The sequence below is a fragment of the Bos taurus genome, chromosome 29 (assembly GCF_002263795.3).
Source record: "Bos taurus isolate L1 Dominette 01449 registration number 42190680 breed Hereford chromosome 29, ARS-UCD2.0, whole genome shotgun sequence".
In the NCBI taxonomy this organism is placed as follows: Eukaryota; Metazoa; Chordata; class Mammalia; order Artiodactyla; family Bovidae; genus Bos; species Bos taurus.
The window spans coordinates 22,008,898-22,029,220 of record NC_037356.1 but is presented as its reverse complement, the minus strand read 5'-3'; the positions used below and the strand labels follow the sequence as shown (position 1 = coordinate 22,029,220).

The 20,323-nt window shown below is 38.7% G+C and overlaps 1 protein-coding gene across 1 annotated transcript; it reads right to left on the bottom strand.

Annotated features, from left to right (window-relative positions):
- Positions 1–1,336: 1,336 nt before the first annotated feature.
- On the bottom strand, positions 1,337–12,382 carry CCDC179 (coiled-coil domain containing 179). The gene is made up of 4 exons (XM_005226737.5): positions 12,249–12,382; positions 11,614–11,658; positions 8,607–8,711; positions 1,337–1,535 (listed from the first exon to the last, which is right to left on the bottom strand). Exons 1-4 carry the CDS (start codon positions 12,291–12,293, stop codon positions 1,527–1,529), a joined length of 204 nt encoding a protein of 67 aa, XP_005226794.2. The 5' UTR covers positions 12,294–12,382; the 3' UTR covers positions 1,337–1,526.
- Positions 12,383–20,323: the final 7,941 nt, after the last annotated feature.

Here is a 20,323-nt window from a genome sequence, read left to right as displayed (position 1 = left end):
AACATAGTCAACATATTTATAATAGATGATTAAACTGATTCTTCTGATTCCATCCTCTCTTCATTTTGGTGTCTCTATTAACTTGATTCCCCCATTTTTAATGTTTTATAATTTTTTGCTCCTTGGCATGCCTAGTAATCTTGACTGGACACTAGATATCGCACATGGATGGTACAAAAAGGGTAAACAGATCTGACCTTGCTGAGTTCACCCTATACACATGCAGCTTAGCATTTAACACAGACCAAATGCAGGTCGTAATACAGAACTGCCAATTACTTTCAGCAGTTTCTTACTTCCTGGATTTCTGCCCTACAGGTTCCAGTTACTCCAGACTGCCTGAATCCTTATCCCTGTTTCTCAATCAGGAAAACTCCTGTGTTCTGCTTATGATCCTCTTCCCTGCATAAAGGACTGCTCTGGAATGCTCCTCAGGCAGTAAATGGAGTTCATTTGGTTCTCTTCTCTTAGGGATCACAACCTGTTTTTGACTTTTGTCTATTTTCTGAAACCATTGTTTTTTAGAATTTTGTCTTATTTTATAGTTGTTTACTGTGGAAACATAATTCTGGTACTTCCATTATGCCCAGAAGCAGAATTTCCTGTATTTCACTTTAAATTTTATTTAAGAAACCACACATCAGTTATCGAATATAACATTCATGTTCATTCTATAGTTGGTTATTCTTTTATCAGAAAATAATTGTGATAATTCCTTTTTCATGTTAGAAATTACTTATATAAGTAAGTAAGCATTTTACAGACAGATATGGTAATGATTTATTTCTTGCATAAAAGTAAAAATTCAGTATTCAAATTTTACTAATAACTTAAATGAAAATTTTAATTACACTATAGCTTATTTGCAATATCAACATATGATACAGACATTAGTTATATTAAAACTCTTTCCTAGGTACAACCTATGAAGTAAATAAGATACAGGGTTATAATGTACAGTGCATGGAAAACAGCCAATATTTTATAGCACCTTTAAATGAAGGATAATCTTCAAAAATATTGAATCACTACATTGTGCACCTGAATCTAATATCGTTAGTCAACGACACTTCAATACGTCATACTTCAATAAAAAACAAACCAAAACAAAACTCTCTTCTATGACTTGTTTAAAGATTCTAAACATCTTGTTTAAACACAAGTCATTATAAATAAACAGCAGAGGAAATGTATTTTCCCCTATTATTAAAGCATAACTCTAAATCTCTAAATAAGTTGTAAATCCAGTTGCAAAAACGTAAGCATGAATACATCACTTACAAAGGCATATGCATATTATTATTTGTTGAAAAGAAGCACTCTCAAATTACCAAAGTGGTAGTAAGATATCGTATTTAATAAAATTCTAGACCCTGTAGCTTAGGTGTTAGATGGTTGCACTGTGTTTATTTTGCTGAACTGGAAGAGCACTGTCTTTACTTTTTCGAATGACATCACATCATAAAATGCCACTTGATGTTAGAAATCTGTGGTCCGGCATGATTTCTTCCACACAGACTTCAACTTTATGTCCACTAGAAGAGATTAAAATACACAGAGAAAAATAAATTCAATCAAAACGTACAAAGCAAAGATTTATACAAACTATAAATTCTCTTGGAAAAGTCTTAAAAGACTTTCTTACAAAAAATAATTGTATAAAGAATTAGAAATAATATTCTAAATTAAAACAGTCACATAGAAGCCAGATATAAGTCATGATAATAGAAAACTATTATCAAATAAATCACATGCTGTGTGTGCTGTGCTAGGTCGTGTCAGTCATGCCCAACTCTGTGCGACCCCATGGACTGTGGCCCACCAGGCTCCTCTGTCCCTGGAATTCTCTAGGCAAGAACACTGGAGTGGGTTGCCATGCCCTCCTCCAGGGGATCTTCCTGACCCAGGGATCGAACCTGCATCTCTTACGTCTCCTGCATTGGCAGGCAGGTTCTTTATCACTAGTGACACCTGGGAAGCCCCAAATAAATCATATCTGGATAAATATGATATAATCATTTTTTCTATGAGTCAAGCAACAAATGCTATAAATAGAAAAAAACTGTAAAAACCAAAAATAACAATTTAGAGAGAGGGCAGAGGAATTTCTGAATATAATGGATGTGATAGAGATGTTAGACAAGGATTTTTCTTTCCAAGTTTTATGGTCTGTGATTGACTGAAAAAGTATACTAATTTACCTGTTGAGTGTTTTAAGTCTTGAAATGTCCCAAAATGAAGTGAACAAGAGTGACAAATAAGTGAAAATGGAAAGTTTATGTATATCATTATCAGCAGGAATTTAATCTTAATACTTCAGGATAATTTTAGTATGTATGAATATGATAATTAATGATATAATTAGGAGAAAAGTTTTGTTACAGAGATAAACAGACAAAAAGTTTTTTCAAACATTTTCCAATTGGATGCTCTGGTGTCATCATGCATCTTCTGTCCTACTGGGCACAATCCATGTTTACGTAAAGCACTTATATGTGTGGACTCAGGCCTTTATTTTCATCTCAAATCATTTAAGTTGTACAAATACTGTTGATATACTTTTTTCTGAGGCCAAAGATTAAGTAGAAAGAAAAAGAGAAGATGGTATTAGTAAGGGTGCTACTTATAACACAACAATTTGCAAAAGATAAGGAGAAGAAAAAGTGAAAAATGATATGCTCAGTTGGTAAAGAATCCACCTGCAATGCAGGAGACCTGGGTTTGATCCCTGGGTTGGGAAGATCCTCTGGAAAAGAGAAAGGCTACCCAGTCCAGTGTTCTGGCCTGGAGAATTCCATGGACAGTCCATGGGTTTGCAAAGAGTTGGACACGACTGAGTGACTTTCACTTTTCAAAGCAGTATTATTCTGTACAGTCTGGCTTTGGTGCTAGTTTTACATTCATTATGAGCCATTACATTCATTACAATTTTGCAACAAGATCAGTAGAGAAATTGAGAACAAGCATTTATGTTCATTTATAATAATTTGACACTGCTACAGCATTTTGATTGTATGTTACAAAGTGATCAGTCCACAGTGGTTTGGAAATTAAACCAAACAAAATTTTAGTGTATACTTTGGAACATTGAGCCCCCTCATGTTCTTTTTGTGGAAAAAGGAAACGTTGATAATGGCCTACTACCACCAAAAGAAAATAACTGGATGTTCTGAACATAATTTCAGAAATTTTGTATTAAGGACAATGAATACTAAGTGCCAGATCGAACTCAGGCTTTTCATGGATCATGCATTTTATTTTTTATATTTGTATTTGTGAGAGATATCAGTTGTCTCTGGAAGCTCTCTGGCTGGTAGGATAATTGATAAAGAACATTCGGCAGACATTTCTATAAGACACATCTGGCAGCTCAAGAAAGAAAAGGGAGTTTATTAACGGAAAGCCATAATGGTTTGAAATTGAGGACAAGTCACAAAAAGAGGAAACCAATGGCACGAGACATCTGCACTGGAAAAGGGATGGAAAGGTTAACCAAACTAATTGTGTGAAAATGAATCAAGAGTTAAGGGGCTCAGAAGTCATACCCTGTAGCAAGGTGGTCTCAGGAATCATTGCTCCCTTCTCCCCCACATCCCACATCATTAAACTTTGCTATGGAATAACTGTGCAGACGTGAAGAGATGACTCCTGGGAAAAGACCTTGATGTTAGGAAAGACTGATGGCAAAGGAGAAGAGGGAGGCAGAGGATGAGATGGTTAGATAGCCATCACTGACTCAATGGACATGAATCTGAGCAAACTCCGGAGATAGTGAATGACACGGAAGCCTGGCATACTGCAGTCCATGGGGTCTCAAAGAGACACGACTGAGTGACTGAATAACAACAAACCTGTGTTGTGCAAGCATATTTTAATGCATATCAGAGAGATCATGACCATGGGGGTGGAATTACAAACACAGGTGTATCAGCAAGAGAGGAGCTATGTAGATATTTAAGACAGTGGGGTAACTATATAAAGTTGCATATCCTGGGATCCTGTGTGGCAATACATAAACTCCCATGACTATGGAAATACAAAGGAAAGCAAAGCTAAGGGGCTGAATTTATATTCATAATATGCATTTACTTGAAAAACTGGGAAGAGGATGAGTTTCGGCCTGAAAAGGAAATGAAGGTATTTTCTTTCACACTAATTGTGCTCAGTTGGTCTGACTCTGTGACCTTGTGGACTATAGCCAAGCCAAGCTCCTCTGTCTATGGATTTCCCAGGCACGAATACTGGAGTGGGTTGCCATTTCCTTCTCCAGGGGACCTTCCCGACCCAGGGATGGAACCTGCATCTCCTTTATTGGCAGACAGATTGCTTACCACTGAGCCACCTGAGAAGTCCTTTTTCCCACTAATAGAACCTCAATTCTCTAGAGCAGCAAGAAAGCAACTTCAATTTTTCTTTTTTTTTTTACCACTTTAGACTTTCTTGCAGCTAAGGGTGGCCAGTTTTGATCAAGGAAAAATAAGTGGGAGTTTCCAGTCTGACATGTACAGAGTTTGTAAATCATCACTCACATTCTCATAACCAGAAAAATGCTGAACACACTGAAAATCAACAACTTTTCTTAGATCCGTCAGAGAACTGAAGTCCCAAGGTGAACTGCTCTGCTGACACCATACTGGAAGGAACACTTAAACTTTAACGGACAAGTTGCTGTGGCTCAGTATGGATTAGCTTGAAAGTTAAAAAACTGAGTTTGGTGGGGAGTCTTAGGGAGGCCCTCTTAGGGAAGCCTTCATATTTCACTGAGTGAAGATCAGAACTTTAGTTGGGTATTTTCCATACCGTATGTAGAAGGGTCTGGATTTGGGCATTTCCCCAGGTCAACTAGAGTTTGATAAAAGCCAAATTAGATAAAAGGTAAATTAGATCCTGATAAATCAGTTCCCTTGAGTGTGCCCTGTTAGGAGAACAAAGAGCCCTAAGTATTTCAAAATGGCAGTTTCCCCCTTCCACTCTGGAAGCAAAGAGATTTTTCCCTGATCTTCTATTATGTGATCATATCACTAGATGCAGAATGAGCATTTGACAAAATCCAACACCCCTTTATGATTAAAAAAAAAAACCCAGCAAAGTAGGAATAGAGAGGGATTGTCTCAAACTTAAGAAAGAACATTTATAAAACACCTACAGCTAACCTCATATTTAATGATGAGTAACTAGATGTTCCCAGCTAAGATCAGGAACTCTGATGAAAAAAATTATCAAAGATGACCTAAATAAATCTGATAAACAAGGCTCACTTATAAAAAGACTCAATATTATTAAGATGTCAGTTTTTCCCAGATCTAGCACAATACAATCAAAATTACAGCAAGTTACTTTGTGGATTTTTATAAACTGATTCTAAGTTTTATATGAATAAACAAAAAGACCAAGGATTACTGACACAACACTGAAGGAGAAGAACAAAGTTAGAAGGCTGACACTTATGTTACTGATATTACTAATCTAACTCCAGGATTTATTATAAAGCTACAGTAATCAAGACAGTGTGGAAGTGGCAAAAGAACAGATAAATACTCTATTTAATGGAACAGAATAGATAGCCCAGAATCAGATCCACGCAGATACAAATAGTCAACAGGACTTTGACAAAGGAGCAAAGGTAATACAATATAGTAGGATAGCTTGATCAGGAAATGGTGCTGTAAAAATCAGAACGACAGCCACATGCAAAAAAAAAAAAAAAAAAAAAAGTCAGTTTATACCTTTCATTGAAAGGAACTCAAAATGTATCATAGACCTAATGTAAAGTATAAAATTATAAAAATTCTAGAAAATAACACAGGAGAAATGCTATAAGACCTTGGATTTCACAATGAGTTTTTAGATACACTAAAAGCATGATCCATGAAAGAAATAATTGATGTTAAACTTCATTAAAATTAAAAATTTTGGCTCTGGGAAAATACTACTAGAAAAAATGAAAACACAAAGGACAGATTGAGAAAAAATATTTGCAAAATACATATGAAAAGCTGGCATCCAAAATACACAAATGGCTCAAAACTCAACTATAAAAAATAAACAATTAAAAAGTGGGCAAAATGCCTGAATAGACACATTATCAAAGAAGTTATAGAGTTGGCAGATAAACATATAAAATGATTGTCAATATGCTGAGTTGCTCAATCATGTCTGAATCTTTTCAACCCCATGGACTGTAGCCCACCAGGCTCCTCTATCCATGGGGATTCTCCAGGCAAGGATACTGGAGTGGTTTGCCATGCCCTCCTCCAAGGGATCTTCCCAACTCAGCGGTTGAATCCAGGTATCCCACATTGCAGGTGGATTCTGAGCCACCATGGAATTGCAAATTAAAATAATGAAATATCACTACACAACTATCTACATGGCTAAAATCTGCAAACACTGATGACATCAAATGTGGGCAATGGTGAGGAGCAACAGAGAACTGTCATTCATTGCTAGTGGGAGTGCAAAATAATACAGCTACTTTGGAAGACAGTTTTGCCAGGTTTTTTTTTTTTTTTTTTTTCCCTCAAAGCTAAACACAGTTTTACCATATGATCCAGCAATTGTGTTTCTAGGTATTTCATGTAAAAAAATTTTACACATTTTTTATGTGTAAAAAAAAAATTTCCCATGAATGTTTACAGCAATTTTATTGATGATTGCTAAAACTGCAAGTGCCCATGATGTTTTTAAATAGGTGAATGGATCCATGCAATGGGTAAAAAGAAATGACTTATCAAATCATGAAAAGATATGAAGGAAACTTAAGTGTCTATTACTAAGTAAAAGAAAGCAGTATGAAAGATTGCATACTTTATGATTCCAACCATATGACATTCTGGAAAAAGGCAAAACTAGAGAGAGAGCAAAAATATCAGTGATGGCCAGGGCCTTGAGACGGGTGAGGGAAGAGGGAAAGGATGAATGTATAGTGCACAGGAGATTTTTAGGGCAGTGAAAATCTGTATGATAGTGTAATGGTGAATAAAAGATGTGTGTGTGTGTGTTTGTGTATGTTTGTATGTGTGGGGTGTCTATCAGCTTTTTTGAAGTATAGTTGACATGCAATAAATCACAAATATTTATTTGAAGTGTATACTTTAAAACATTTTGACATGCATACACCCACAAAACCATCACTTCAACCTAGATTTTATATATATATATATATGAAATTAAAAGACACTTACTCCTTGGAAGAAAAGTTATGACCAACCTAGATAGCATATTCAAAAGCAGAGACATTACTTTGCCAACAAAGGTCCGTCTAGTCAAGGCTATGGTTTTTCCAGTGGTCATGTATGGATGTGAGAGTTCGACTGTGAAGAAAGCTGAGCGTGGAAGAATTGATGCTTTTGAACTGTAGTGTTGGAGAAGACTCTTGAGAGTCCCTTGGACTGCAAGGAGATCCAACCAGTCCATTCTAAAGGAGATCAGCCCTGGGTGTTTTTGGAAGGAATGATGCTAAAGCTGAAACTCCAGTACTTTGGCCACCTCATGCGAAGAGTTGACTCATTGGAAAAGATTCTGATGCTGGGAGGGATTGGGGCAGGAGGGAAAGGGGACGACAGAGGATGAGATGGCTGGATTGCATCACCGACTCGATGGACATGAGTTTGAGTGAACTCCGGGAGTTGGTGATGGACAGGGAGGCCTGGTGTGCTGCAATTCATGGGATTGCAAAGAGTCGGACATGACTGAGCCACTGAACTGAACTGATTAGGCATACAATTGGTACTACATGTAAAAAGCTCATGGAGGCAATATAAAGTGTTACATGGAAGAAGTTTCAGTTTTTAAAAGATTTTTTAAAATGTGGACCATTTTAAAAGTCTTTTTTGAACTTGTTACAATATTCCTTCTACTGTTTATGTTCTGGCTTTTTGGCCATGAGGCATGTGGGATCTCAGCTTCCCGACCAGGGATTGAACCTGCAGCCCCTGTATTGGAAGGCTATGTCTTAACCACTGGACTATCAGATAAGTCCCTGGAAGAACTTTCAAATGCATATCAAAGGTATTAAGAAAGATGGAATAAGCTGTGGTTGGTGTAGAGTTTTCTGATGTTACAAGTGCTCAAGCCTGGATTGAAAAACTATTTGGCAGGAGATTTTGTGACTTATTCTGCAAATAATATAATTGAGAAGATTTAAGTGGATAACTTTGTACAGTTAATAATACATGCAAAGGAATTCAGAACATCAAGGTTTCAAAGATCTTTCCATTTTCCATTTTTCCATCCACTCTTTCCATTAGACCACATTATCTTCAAGAGACAACTATAAAGAAGACTTAAATAACAGATGAGAATTTGATTAGAGGAGTTTTGGGGGTTTTCACCCTAAAAAATCTGCCTAAGATGGGAGGTAATAGTTTTCTGCCAATACCTAAAGGACTTTCCAGTGGAAGGAAAGTCATTGGATTTATGACTGGTTATTAGGCATACAATTGGTACTACATCTAAAAAACTCATGGAGGCTCAACTGCAGCCAGACTGCAGTTACCAATTTCTCAAAGGAAAGGGGAAAAACAGAATTTAGAGTGTTATATAAATGAAAAAAATGATGATGTGTTTTGCATTTAAGGATCTGTTAATTTCAGTGGAGCACTTACTAGAAGTCCGGGTTCTGGAACAGGCGCAGGCCTTGAAAACCGTTTATTAAATTTCCTCTTCTGTCTCCATAGGTTTCTCATATGCTCAATACGTTTAGCTGTGGACTTTAGGAAAAAATTAAAAAGAAAGAAAACTTTTACAGTATTAACAGAGCATGCCAACATTTTTGGTTTGTATCCACAAAAAAAGATAAACACAATCAGTGGATATGGCTTACACAGCTACATAGAAATAGGGGGAAAACTTTTGCAAATGTGTGGTTTATAGATGAAGAAAACACTTCAGAGCTTCAGTAGAGTTTTCAAATGAAACTCTTTATTTTGATTCCCATTTCACTAACCAGCACTATTAGACAGAAGGAAAGATATACCCATTTCAATGCAGAGTTCCAAAGAATAGCAAGGAGATAAGAAAGCCTTCCTCAGTGATCAATGCAAAGAAATAGAGGAAAACAATAGAATGGGAGACTAGAGATCTCTTCAAGAAAATTAGAGATACCAAGGGAACATTTCATACAAAGATGGGCTCGATAAAGGACATAAATGGTATGGACCTAACAGAAGCAGAAGATATTAAGAAGAGGTGGCAGGAATACACAGAAGAACTGTACAAAAAAGATCTTCACAACCCAGAAAATCACGATGGTGTGATCACTCACCTACAGCCAGACATCCTGGAATGTGAAGACAAGCGGGCCTTAGAAAACATCACTACGAACAAAGCTAGTGGAGGTGATGGAACCAGAGATCAAATTGCCAACATCCACGGGATCATTGAAAAAGCAAGAGAGTTCCAGAAAAACATCTTCTGCTTTATTGACTACAGCAAAGCCTTTGACTGTGTGGATCACAACAAACGGTAGAAAACTCTGAAAGAGATGGGAGTATCAGACTACCTGACCTACCTCCAAAGAAATCTGTATGCAGGTCAAGAAGCAACAGTTAAAACTGGACATGGAACAACAGACTGGTTCCAAATAGGGAAAGGAGTACGTCAAGGCTGCATATTGTCACTCTGCTTATATAACTTATATGCAGAGTACATCACGAGAAACGCTGGGCTGGATGAAGCACAAGCTGGAATCAAGATTGCTGGGAGAAATGTTTATAACCTCAGATATGCAGATGATACCACCCTTATGGCAGAAATCGAAGAACTAATTAGCCTCTTGATGAAAGTGAAACAGTAGAGTGAAAAAGTTGGCTTAAAACTCAACATTCAGAAAACTAAGATCATGGCATCTGGTCCAATCACTTCATGGCAATTAGATGGGGAAACAATGGAAACAATGTGATACTTTATTTTTTGGGGCTCCAAAATCACTGCAAATGGTGACTGCAGCCATGAAATTAAAATACGCTTGCTTCTTGGAAGGAAAGCTATGATCAACCTAGAGAGCATATTAAAAAGCAGAGATGTTACTTTGCCAACAAAGTTCCGTCTAGTCAAAACTATGGTTTTTTCCAGTAGTCATGTATGCATGTGAGAGTGGGACTATAAAGAAAGCTGAGCACTGAAGAATTAATGCTTTTGAACTGTGGTGTGGGGGAAGACTCTTGAGAGTCCTTTGGACTGCAAGGAGATCAAACCAGTCAATCCTAAAGGGAAATCAGTCCTGAATATTCATTGGAAGGACTGATGCTGAAGCTGAAACTCCAATATTTTGGCCACCTGATGCTAAGAACTGACTCACTAGAAAAGACCCCAAGGCTGGAAAAGACTGAAGGCAGAGGAGAAGGGGCTGACAGAGGATGAGATGGTTGGATGGCATCACTGACTTGACGGACATGAGTTTGAGTAAGTTCCGGGCATTGGTGATGGACAGGGAAGCCTGGCGTGCTGCAGTCTATGGGGTTGCAAAGAGTTGGACACGACTGAGAGACTCAACTGAACTGAACTGAGACAGATCTAAGACTCATGGATATATGTGTGTACTTTTATTTTAAAGGTAATGTTCATTTTAAAATCCCAAAGGGCTTTTCTTTATAGAAGTAAGAATACAAAATACATGCACATTCTTTAGTTCTCTTAAATGATGAATGTCACACAGAGTTTTATGTCCCCATTGCATGGCTGGCATCTATAAGTAGCAGAGACCTCGGAGATGAAACTAGAATGCTTGGAAGATAAGGTAACAGAGTAGTAGGGTGGAAAAGACAGGAATAATAGGAACTTTTCCACTGCCAATGTGAAATTGGTACAATTGCTTTGAAAAACATATGGCATTATTTTTCATAACAATGGTAAGATCCAATCCTTTTATTCTTGCCCAAATAATCAAGTGAAACCCTTGATTTCACTTGGGAAAAAAAAAAAAAAGCATGTACTCTAAAGTTCACAGTAGCACTGGTCATCATTAGAAAATTTGGAAACAACCCAATATTCATCAACAGGAGAAAGGATCAATGAACTGTTATATGTGCCACAATGAAATATTAATAGCAGTGAAAACAAAGGAATTATAACTATATACCACACTATGAACAAATCTTTGAAAACAATATTAAGAAGAAAGGATAAATCATACAATGAATTTTGTGTGATCCTATGCTTATGAAGTTCAAAACCAAGAAGACAGTATACTTTTAGGAGCATTAAAGGAAAAGATTAGATTGATAAAAATAAAATTCAAGGTAGTGGTTACCTCTGGGAGAGATGCTGCGCTCAGGTTGAGCACAGAAGCAGCCTCTCCACGAGTTCAAGGATACCCATATATTTTCTTAAATTGGAGGTATATTTTATAATTTCATATGCTGTATAAATATATATATATATATATACACCCTGTCCACATACAAAATGTTACATTAAAAAAAGGAGAAAAATAAACCATTTAGGTTATCCTAGTTAAGACTCAGATACTAGTCACAAGATTCCAGAGTCTCAACAAACATAACACAGAAGGGTCTAGCTAGTAAAATTTGTCCTATTAGGGATCAGCACACAGAAAGGAACGTGATAAAGTCACACTTTTGAAATAACCAGGATTATTTATTTAAATATTACCTGCCTTTCAGTGACTTCTGCAGGATGCCGCCAGCTCGAGCTTTCCTACATAACATGTAAGATTAAAAAATTTTAAAAAAGGGCATGAACAAAGGAAAAATTCAGTTATTATAATAGGAAGCCTGTGCTACTATTTTCTGTTTATAGATGCCTACTATCTCAACTGCAAGAGGCAGGATCAGAATAAGAATAGCAAAGTGAACACTGGGTGGAAGATGAGATTGTATTATGAGAAAAAGAAAAAAAACATCTATGAACCACACTACCGGGACTACTGAGATTTATTCTGGAAGGAGAGGGTGTACAAGAAAAACCAAACAAGCATGTTTCAGTTGGTACTGAACATTGCCACGCTGGGTCAGTGTCATTCAACCAACAGAAGACAGCACGTGCTTGGCCCCGGCAGGCAGGAGGCGGGGCTTTTCCACCTCCCTGTAGGTCCTGTAGCCCAGGATCCAGTCGGCTTTCTCCCACTACCACCCCTCGAAACTCCCCGCTGGATTTCCCAACCCCAAACCACCAGTAGTCTTGCAAGGGCAAGCAGCGATAGGGGCCAAGGCAGCCTCCGAGAAGGGGGAGGGCAGGCGCAGGGCCCGGGGCTGCAGAGGCGGCGCTGAGGGCCTGGGAGGACTCACAGGGTTGACTTGGACAGAGTCGTCCTCCCTACAGCACAGGCACATGCTGCAGAGCCTTGCAGCGCCGCAGCGCCCACCGCCGGCCCCCGTCCCAGTCCTCAGAGGGGCGCCCCAAGTGGCCCCCTGTGGCCCCCGCGAGCCCCGCCCTGTTCCATCACAATCCTCTTTATCCTACCCGCTGGGGGCCCGCCCTTTCCCTTAGCGGTCTTCCAATCGCAGTGCAAGGAAGCTGAAGTCAGTAGCTCACCCGAGATGGGCTAGCCTTCCCGTTCCTCTGCTTTGACATCCGCGTAACACCCTCCGGTTTTCCATCTTTCCCAGACCTCATCGCTCTACTCTTGCCTCCAGGGAGTTCCCTTCCCTTCTTAATACATCTAGCTTACATTCCATGGTCCCTGGGTTCAGCCTCAGGGTTTCTTGGTTCCGTCACCTCATGATTCTTCTGTCACAGCTTCCCGTTGGATACATCCAAGTACTTGTCTTCTCCTGGTCAGTACCCAGGCAGAAGGGAGAAAACTTGAAGATAGCTGCAATGCACATTCACTGTCTCTGGCTTAAACTGGGTCCTCACCGCTGCTTACCACTTCTTTTATGTTACACCACTTCTTTGGGGGGCTTTGCAGCGTTTCCTTCAAACTGTTTGTCCTCTATTAAAATCTCGGAACCCACCATCTCCATGTCACTTTTAGAAGAAGCAGAACAAGTCTTGCTTTGCACCCTGATAATGGCTAACACTTCTGTAGAGGTTATGCTCAGTGCTCTTAGATGAACTTATGCATATGTAACTCATTAACTCTTTATAGCAACCCAACAGGGGCATCTATGCTGATTATCCTCTTGGAAACAAGGCTCTAGTATGTTAAATAAATTGCCCACGTAATTAGCAGCTTCAGTCGTGTCCAACTCTGTGCGACCCTATGGACTTATGGCCAGGCTCCTCTGTCCAAGGGATTCTCCAGGCAAGAATACTGGAGTGGGTTGCCATGCCCTCCTCAATACATAACTTGAACTTGGCCAAGATTATATAATTGGAGAGGGAGCTGGAATTTATATCCACAATCAGCCTCCAGAGCCTGTGCTCTAAATACTGTGCTAGGCCATCAACTACTTTTAAAAGATTAGACTAGACAATAAAATCAATTCTGGGCATGCAGAGATTATTTAGAAACTGGGGATGACTGCTTATGAAACTGTCACTGCCAGATGAAGTGTCACTGCTAGGGTGACAGGTGACCAAGAGGACAGGTCTGAGTCCCATCCTTCTGCACTCCCACCTGCTTCCCAGTCTCTGTCCAGTACCCACTATTAGCTGAACATACAAGGATCCAGCCGAATAAATTTCCAGATCTTTTCTTTCTTTTTTTAAAATTTGTTTTGTAATTGGGGAAAATTTCTTTACAATGTCGTGTTGGTTTCTTCTGTGCAACAATGCAAATCAGCTATCATTATACATATATCCTCTCTATCTTGAGTCTCTCTCTCCTCTCCCCATCCCATCCCTCAGCTCTTTTATTTCTAAAGAGAAAAATAAATATGTGAAGTCCCAACCTTGGCTTTATAAAGTAGAGTATGGAAGAGTGGGTTTAGAGCTGAAAGATAAGGGACCAGTAAGTAGCACAACAGCCATCATGCCCTAAATCACTTTGCAGTCCTTCAACTCCCCACTATTCATATTGATAATCTGTATCACACTACAGACAGCCAATGCTCTGCACCTCACTCAGATCTCAAAATGTGATATTGTTGTTGTTGTTCAGTCTCAGTCATGTCCAACTCTTTGCCATCTCTTGGACTGCAGCATGCCGGGCTTCCCTGTCCTTCACCATCTTCTGGAGCTTTCTCAAACTTATGTCCCATTAAGTCAGTGATATGACCAAGAGCAAAGGGGCAAAGAATATACTGTCTGAATCTGGGCAGCATATTTGCATAAAAATTGCCTTTGCCAAAAATCTATGCAATTTAACTGTAAAATAAATTATGAACACACCTGAATATTAAATGTCAGCAGTCTTCCTACATGCTCATATTTGATTGGTACAGAGCTGCAATTCTCAAAGTAAACTCCGGAAATACTTGTAATTTTACATGAAAAAACAAAACAAGTAAACAAACCACACAACCTTTCTACCTAAAAATGAGTGCTGAGTTCAAGTATGTTTTGGATATAATGGTAAATGTAAGAGTCAAATGGTTAAAAAAAAAGATAAATAACTATCTTTATTGTTGGACTACTTTAAAACTTCTAATATGCTAGTGATTATGAATTATAGGTTCTTTACCACTAGTGCCACCTGGGAAGCCCCAATATATTATACAGTGTTTGTCTAATTTATTGCTTGTGGGATCACTTTGTGCCATCTACATATATATATATATATATTGTGCATGTATATGCATACAAAATCTTCCTAACTTATATGTGGGGGATTCCACATTAAATACAGTAGTTATTGCTGAATAACTTAATACTATTTTATATTACTTTAAGCATGACATACTTTAGTATGTCAAGGCTGTATGTTTTCATCCTGCTTATTTAACTTATATGCAGAGTACATCATGCAAAATGCCAGACTGGATGAAGCACAAGCTGGAATCAAGATTGCCAGGAGAAACATCAATAACTTCACATATGCAGGTGGTGACACCACCCTATGGCAGAAAGCGAAGAAGAACTAAAGAATCTCGATGAAAGTGAAAGAGGAGACTGAAAAAGCTGGCTTAAAACCAAACATTCATAAAACAAATATCATGGCATCAGTTCAGTTCAGTTCAGTTCAGTCGCTCAGTCATGTCTGACTCTTTGCGACCCCGTGAATCGTAGCACGCCAGGCCTCCCTGTCCATCACCAACTCCCAGAGTTCACTGAGACTCACATCCATCAAGTCAGTGATGCCATCCAGCCATCTCATCCTCTGTCGTTCCCTTCTCCTCCTGCCCCCAATCCCTCCCAGCATCAGAGTCTTTTCCAATGAGTCAACTCTTCACATGAGGTGGCCAAAGTACTGGAGTTTCAACTTTAGCATCATTCCTTCCAAAGAAATCCCAGAGCTGATCTCCTTCAGAATGGACTGGTTGGATCTCCTTGCAGTCCAAGGGACTCTCAAGAGTCTTTTCCAACACCACAGTTCAAAAGCATCAATTCTTCAGCACTCAGCTTTCTTTACAGTCCAACTCTCACATCCATACATGACCACAGGAAAAACCATAGCCTTGACTAGACGGACCTTTGTTGGCAAAGTAATATCTCTGCTTTTCAATATGCTATCTAGGTTGGTCATAACTTTTCTTCCAAGGAGTAACTATCTTTTAATTTCATTGCTGCAGTCATCATCTGTAGTGATTTTGGAGCCCCAAAAAATAAAGTCTGACACTGTTTCCACTGTTTCCCCATCTTTTTCCCGTGAAGTGATAGGACCAGATGCCATGATCTTCGTCTTCTGAATGTTGAGATTTAAGCCAACTTTTTCACTCTCCTCTTTCACTTTCAAGAGGCTTTTTAGTTTCTCTTCACTTTCTGCCAAGGGTGGTGTCATCTGCACGTCTGAGGTTATTGATATTTCTCCCAGCAATCTTGATTCCAGCTTGTGCTTCTTCCAGCCCAGTGTTTCTCATGATGTACTCTGCATATAAGTTAAATAAGCAGGGTGACAATATACAGCTTTGATATACTTCTTTTCCTATTCAGAACCAATCTGTTGTTCTATGTCCAGTTCTAACTGTTGCTTCCTGACCTGCATATAGGTTTCTCAAGAGGCAGGTCAGGTGGTCTGGTATTCCCATCTCTTTCAGAATTTCCCACAGTTGATTGTGATCCACACAGTCAAAGGCTTTGGCATAGTCAATAAAGCAGAAATAGATGTTTTTCTGGAACTCTCTTGCTTTTTCCATGATCCAGCGGATGTTGGCAATTTGATCTCTGGATCCTCTGCCTTTTCTAAAACCAGCTTGAACATCAGGAAGTTCATGGTTCACGTATTGCTGAAGCCTGGCTTGGAGAATTTTGAGCGTTACTTTACTAGCGTGAGTGCAATTGTGCGGTAGTTTGAGCATTCTTTGGCATTGCCTTTCTTTGGGATAGGAATGAAAACTGATGTTTTCCAGTCCTGTGGCCACTGCTGAGTTTTCTAAATTTGCTGGCATATTGAGTGCAGCACTTTCACAGCATCATCTTCCAGGATTTGAAACAGCTCAACTGGAATTCCATCACCTCCACTAGCTTTGTTTGTAGTGATGCTTTCTAAGGCCCACTTGACTTCACATTCCAGGATGTCTCTGGTCCCATCAATTCATGGCAAATAGATAGGGAAACAATGGAAACAGTGAGAGACCTTATTTTGTGGGGGAGCTCCAAAATCACTGCAGATGGTGACTGCAGCCATGAAATTAAAAGATGCTTGCTTCCTGGAAGAAAATCTATGACAAACCTAGATAGCATAATAAAAAGCGGAGACATTACTTTACCGACAAAGGTCTGTCTTGTCAAAGCTATGGTTTTTCCAGTAGTCAGGTATGGATGTGAGAGTTGAACTTTTATAAAGAAAGCTGAGCACTGAAGAATTGATGCTTTTGAACTGTGGTATTGGAGATTCTTGGGAGTCCCTTGGACTGCAAGGACATCAAACCAATCCATCCTAAAGGAAATCAGTCTCCTGAATATTCATTGGAAGGACTGATGCTGAAGCTAAAACTCCAATACTTTGGCAACCTGATGTGAAGAACTGACTCCTTGGAAAAGGCCCTGATGCTGGGAAAGATTGAAGGCAGGAAGAGAAGGTGTTGACAGAGGATGAGATGGTTGGATGGCATCACTGACTTAATGGACATGAATTTGAGCAAGCTCAGGGAGTTGGTTATGGACAGGGAAGCCTGGCGTACTGCAGTCCATGGTATCACAAAAAGTCAGACACGACTGAGTGACTAAACTGAACTGAAGCATGACCTTGCAATGTCATAAATTACATCATTAACTCTTAATATCAATATTTCAGCTTTTTCCCACATGCAATTATTTGTCTCATTTTCTAAGAAAAAGCTGCTGATCTTTGTTTTATATCTTAAATGGCTGTTTCATAATGCAAATGAAATTAGCTTGTAAGAGTATTTATGCACTGCAGCTGGTATTTTTAATTAGCTTTCTCTGGATATTTAATAAATATATACTGATAAATCAGTTAAAGTAATATGGCACTAATCAATGCTACATATATATCACCTAAAACAGGATAATATTTATAAAATAGAATGCCTACATAATTTTCCTTTGCTTAAATATTAAGCATATTCTTTCATGTCTTTCAAATGAAATCATTTCAGGTTTGTGTCTTTGCAGCTTTCTTTGCTATCATCCCACGTATTTCCAAGTTTGTTAGTTAGAAACTGAATTTATGGAAGAATTTAAATATTTCGCTCACATTTTTAAAAAGCTTATCATGTTTGATGTTTCCATAATTAGATTTTACTTTGTAAGTTTATACAAATACAGTACAAATTCTTAAAAATATTAGCTTATAAGCTTTTCCACATAAATGAAACAACTTATGCAGAAATACAAATGGATTGTCCACATTGGACTATCTTGTTCTGTTATTCAAAGATTTTCTGTTTTGTTAGTTTTCTGGGATTCCAAGAGACCATGGAATCTATTTTGGGGCATGAAGAAACTTTATTATTTACTTTGATTTCAATATAACTACTTTTCAATTTGAGACTATTTTCCAAAGTACATAGGAGGATTTTGACTAATTCATATATATTAAAATTTCCCTGTGACTTTATTTTTTCAAATAACTTTAACGAAACAAAATTTTTTTAGGTCTTAAGATTCTTTAAACCCTGGAAATTTTTCTTATGATTAAAGTCTGTTACCATTCTGGGATAAAATGCTAAAGTAAATCAGGTGTTGACAGATTCATTGCTCTTTCTTTTGACCCTTCTTCCATTCTACATATATTTATATCCATTGAATGATTCTTCTGTTCCAGTGTCTATGCTTCATGCTGGAGTTTTAGTACCAAACAAGCCAGATTCCTGTATGAATGAGTCCCATGTTAAATAATACTAAGGTAGGGGTGACTCCATGGTGTACAATCTGTGTAGTCACACACTGGGAGTCAGTGCTTAGAAAGATTGATGCTCGGTTCTTACTGTTTTAAAATTCTTAATTTTTAAGCCAGTGGCTCTGAATTTTCATTGGGCAATTTGTTGTTGTTCTTTAGTCACTTAGTCCTGTTTGACTCTTTTGCGACCCCAAGGACTATAGGCTCCTCTGTTCATAGGATTTCTCAGGCTAGAGTCCTGAAGTGGGTTGCTATTTCCTTCTCCAGGGAATCTTCCAGATCCAGGGATCAAAACTGCTTTTCCTTTATTGCAGGTGGATTCTTTACTGCTGAGCCACCAGGGAAGCGCTGCTGCTGCTGCTCTGCTGCTAAGTCCCTTCAGTCATGTCCGACTCTGTGCGACCCCATAGATGGCAGCCCACCAGGCTCCCCTGTCCCTGGGATTCTCCAGGCAAGAACACTGGAGTGGGTTGCCATTTCCTTCTCCAATGCATGAAAGTAAAAAGTAAAAGTGAAGTCACTCAGTCCTGTCTGACTCTTAGTGACCCCATGGACTACAGCCCACCAGGCTGTTCCATCCATGGGATTTTCCAGGCAAGAGTGGGGTGCCATTGCCTTCTCCAAGGGAAGCCCTAGGACCTGCAAATTGTATAGGTTGTCTTGAGCCTACTCTACAAAGTGGGAGAAATATCTATCAATTATCTGTCTATCATCAAATATCTGGGACATAGTAGCACTTAATATCATTTTTATTATTATTTTATGAGTGAAGTTTATAGTAGATTTTTCCTTTTCTGTACCTGTGTGTAGTGAAACTGTGAAATTAGAGACTGTAAATATGTCTATATTAAGTTACATCTTTTAAAATCCAACTTATCGCTTCATCCTATCCAGAGTCCTTTTGTTCTCTACAGTACAGCTCCTCTGTGTCATCTGCTCACTTGGTCACTGTGTTACATCATCATCCAAATTTTAATAAAAACTTTGCATGGCACAGGGTCAAGAAGGATACTGTACATCTCAGCATAGAAAGCTGCACTGATATTTTATCAGGAAGTATTCATCAGTACCTTTTGGTAGAATTTATTCAGTTATATATTCACTCAAATACTAGCTAGTTCTGATTATATTCATCTTGTTGGCATCAATATCATGAAATTTTTTTAATATATTATTGGAATCTGAATGTGCTTTATGCTACGAGTCCATATAGTTTGCTTGTTCAGCAAACTTGTCCCCAATTTATAAATTGACTTATCAAATTCTAGAGTTAATATTGCATAAATAGATCAATAAAAGGAGTTAAACTGGGGAGAAGAAAACCCCCAGCATTTTCGTTGGACTGTTTTTTATTTATTTCATAGTTTATTGTATTAATTTTCTATGGCTGCTATAAAAATTACCACAGACTTGGTAGCTTAGAACAACAGAAGTTTATTCTAGAGGTCAGAAGTCTGAAATCAGGGTGTCAGTAGGGCTTTACTCTCTCAAGGGACTCAAGGGTAGACTCTGATCCTTGGCTTTTCTGGCTTCCAGTGGCTGCCTGCACTCATTGGCTTGAAGGCACATCATCCCAGTCTTTGTGTTCATCTTCACTCATCCTTATCTTCTATGTGTGTCTAATCTTTGCCTCTTAGAGGATGCTTGTGATGGTATCTGGAGCCCACCTAGATAACCCAGGACAATCTCATCTCAAAATTCTTAATTTAATCACATCTGCAAAGACCCCTTTTCCAAATAAAGCATTGTTCATTAGGTTCCAACCCCCATAGGTGGCTCAGAAGGTAAAGAATCTGCCTGCAGTGCAGGAGACTCAGGTTCAATCCCTGGGTCAGCAAGATACCCCCAAAAAGGGAATGGCTACCCACTCCAGTATTCTTGGGCTTCCTTGGTGGCTCAGATGGTAAGGGATCTGCCTGCAGTGTAGGAGACCCAGGTTCAATCCCTGGGTGGGGAAGATCCCCTGGAGAAGGGAATGGCAACCCACTCCAGTATTCTTGTATGGGAAATCCCATG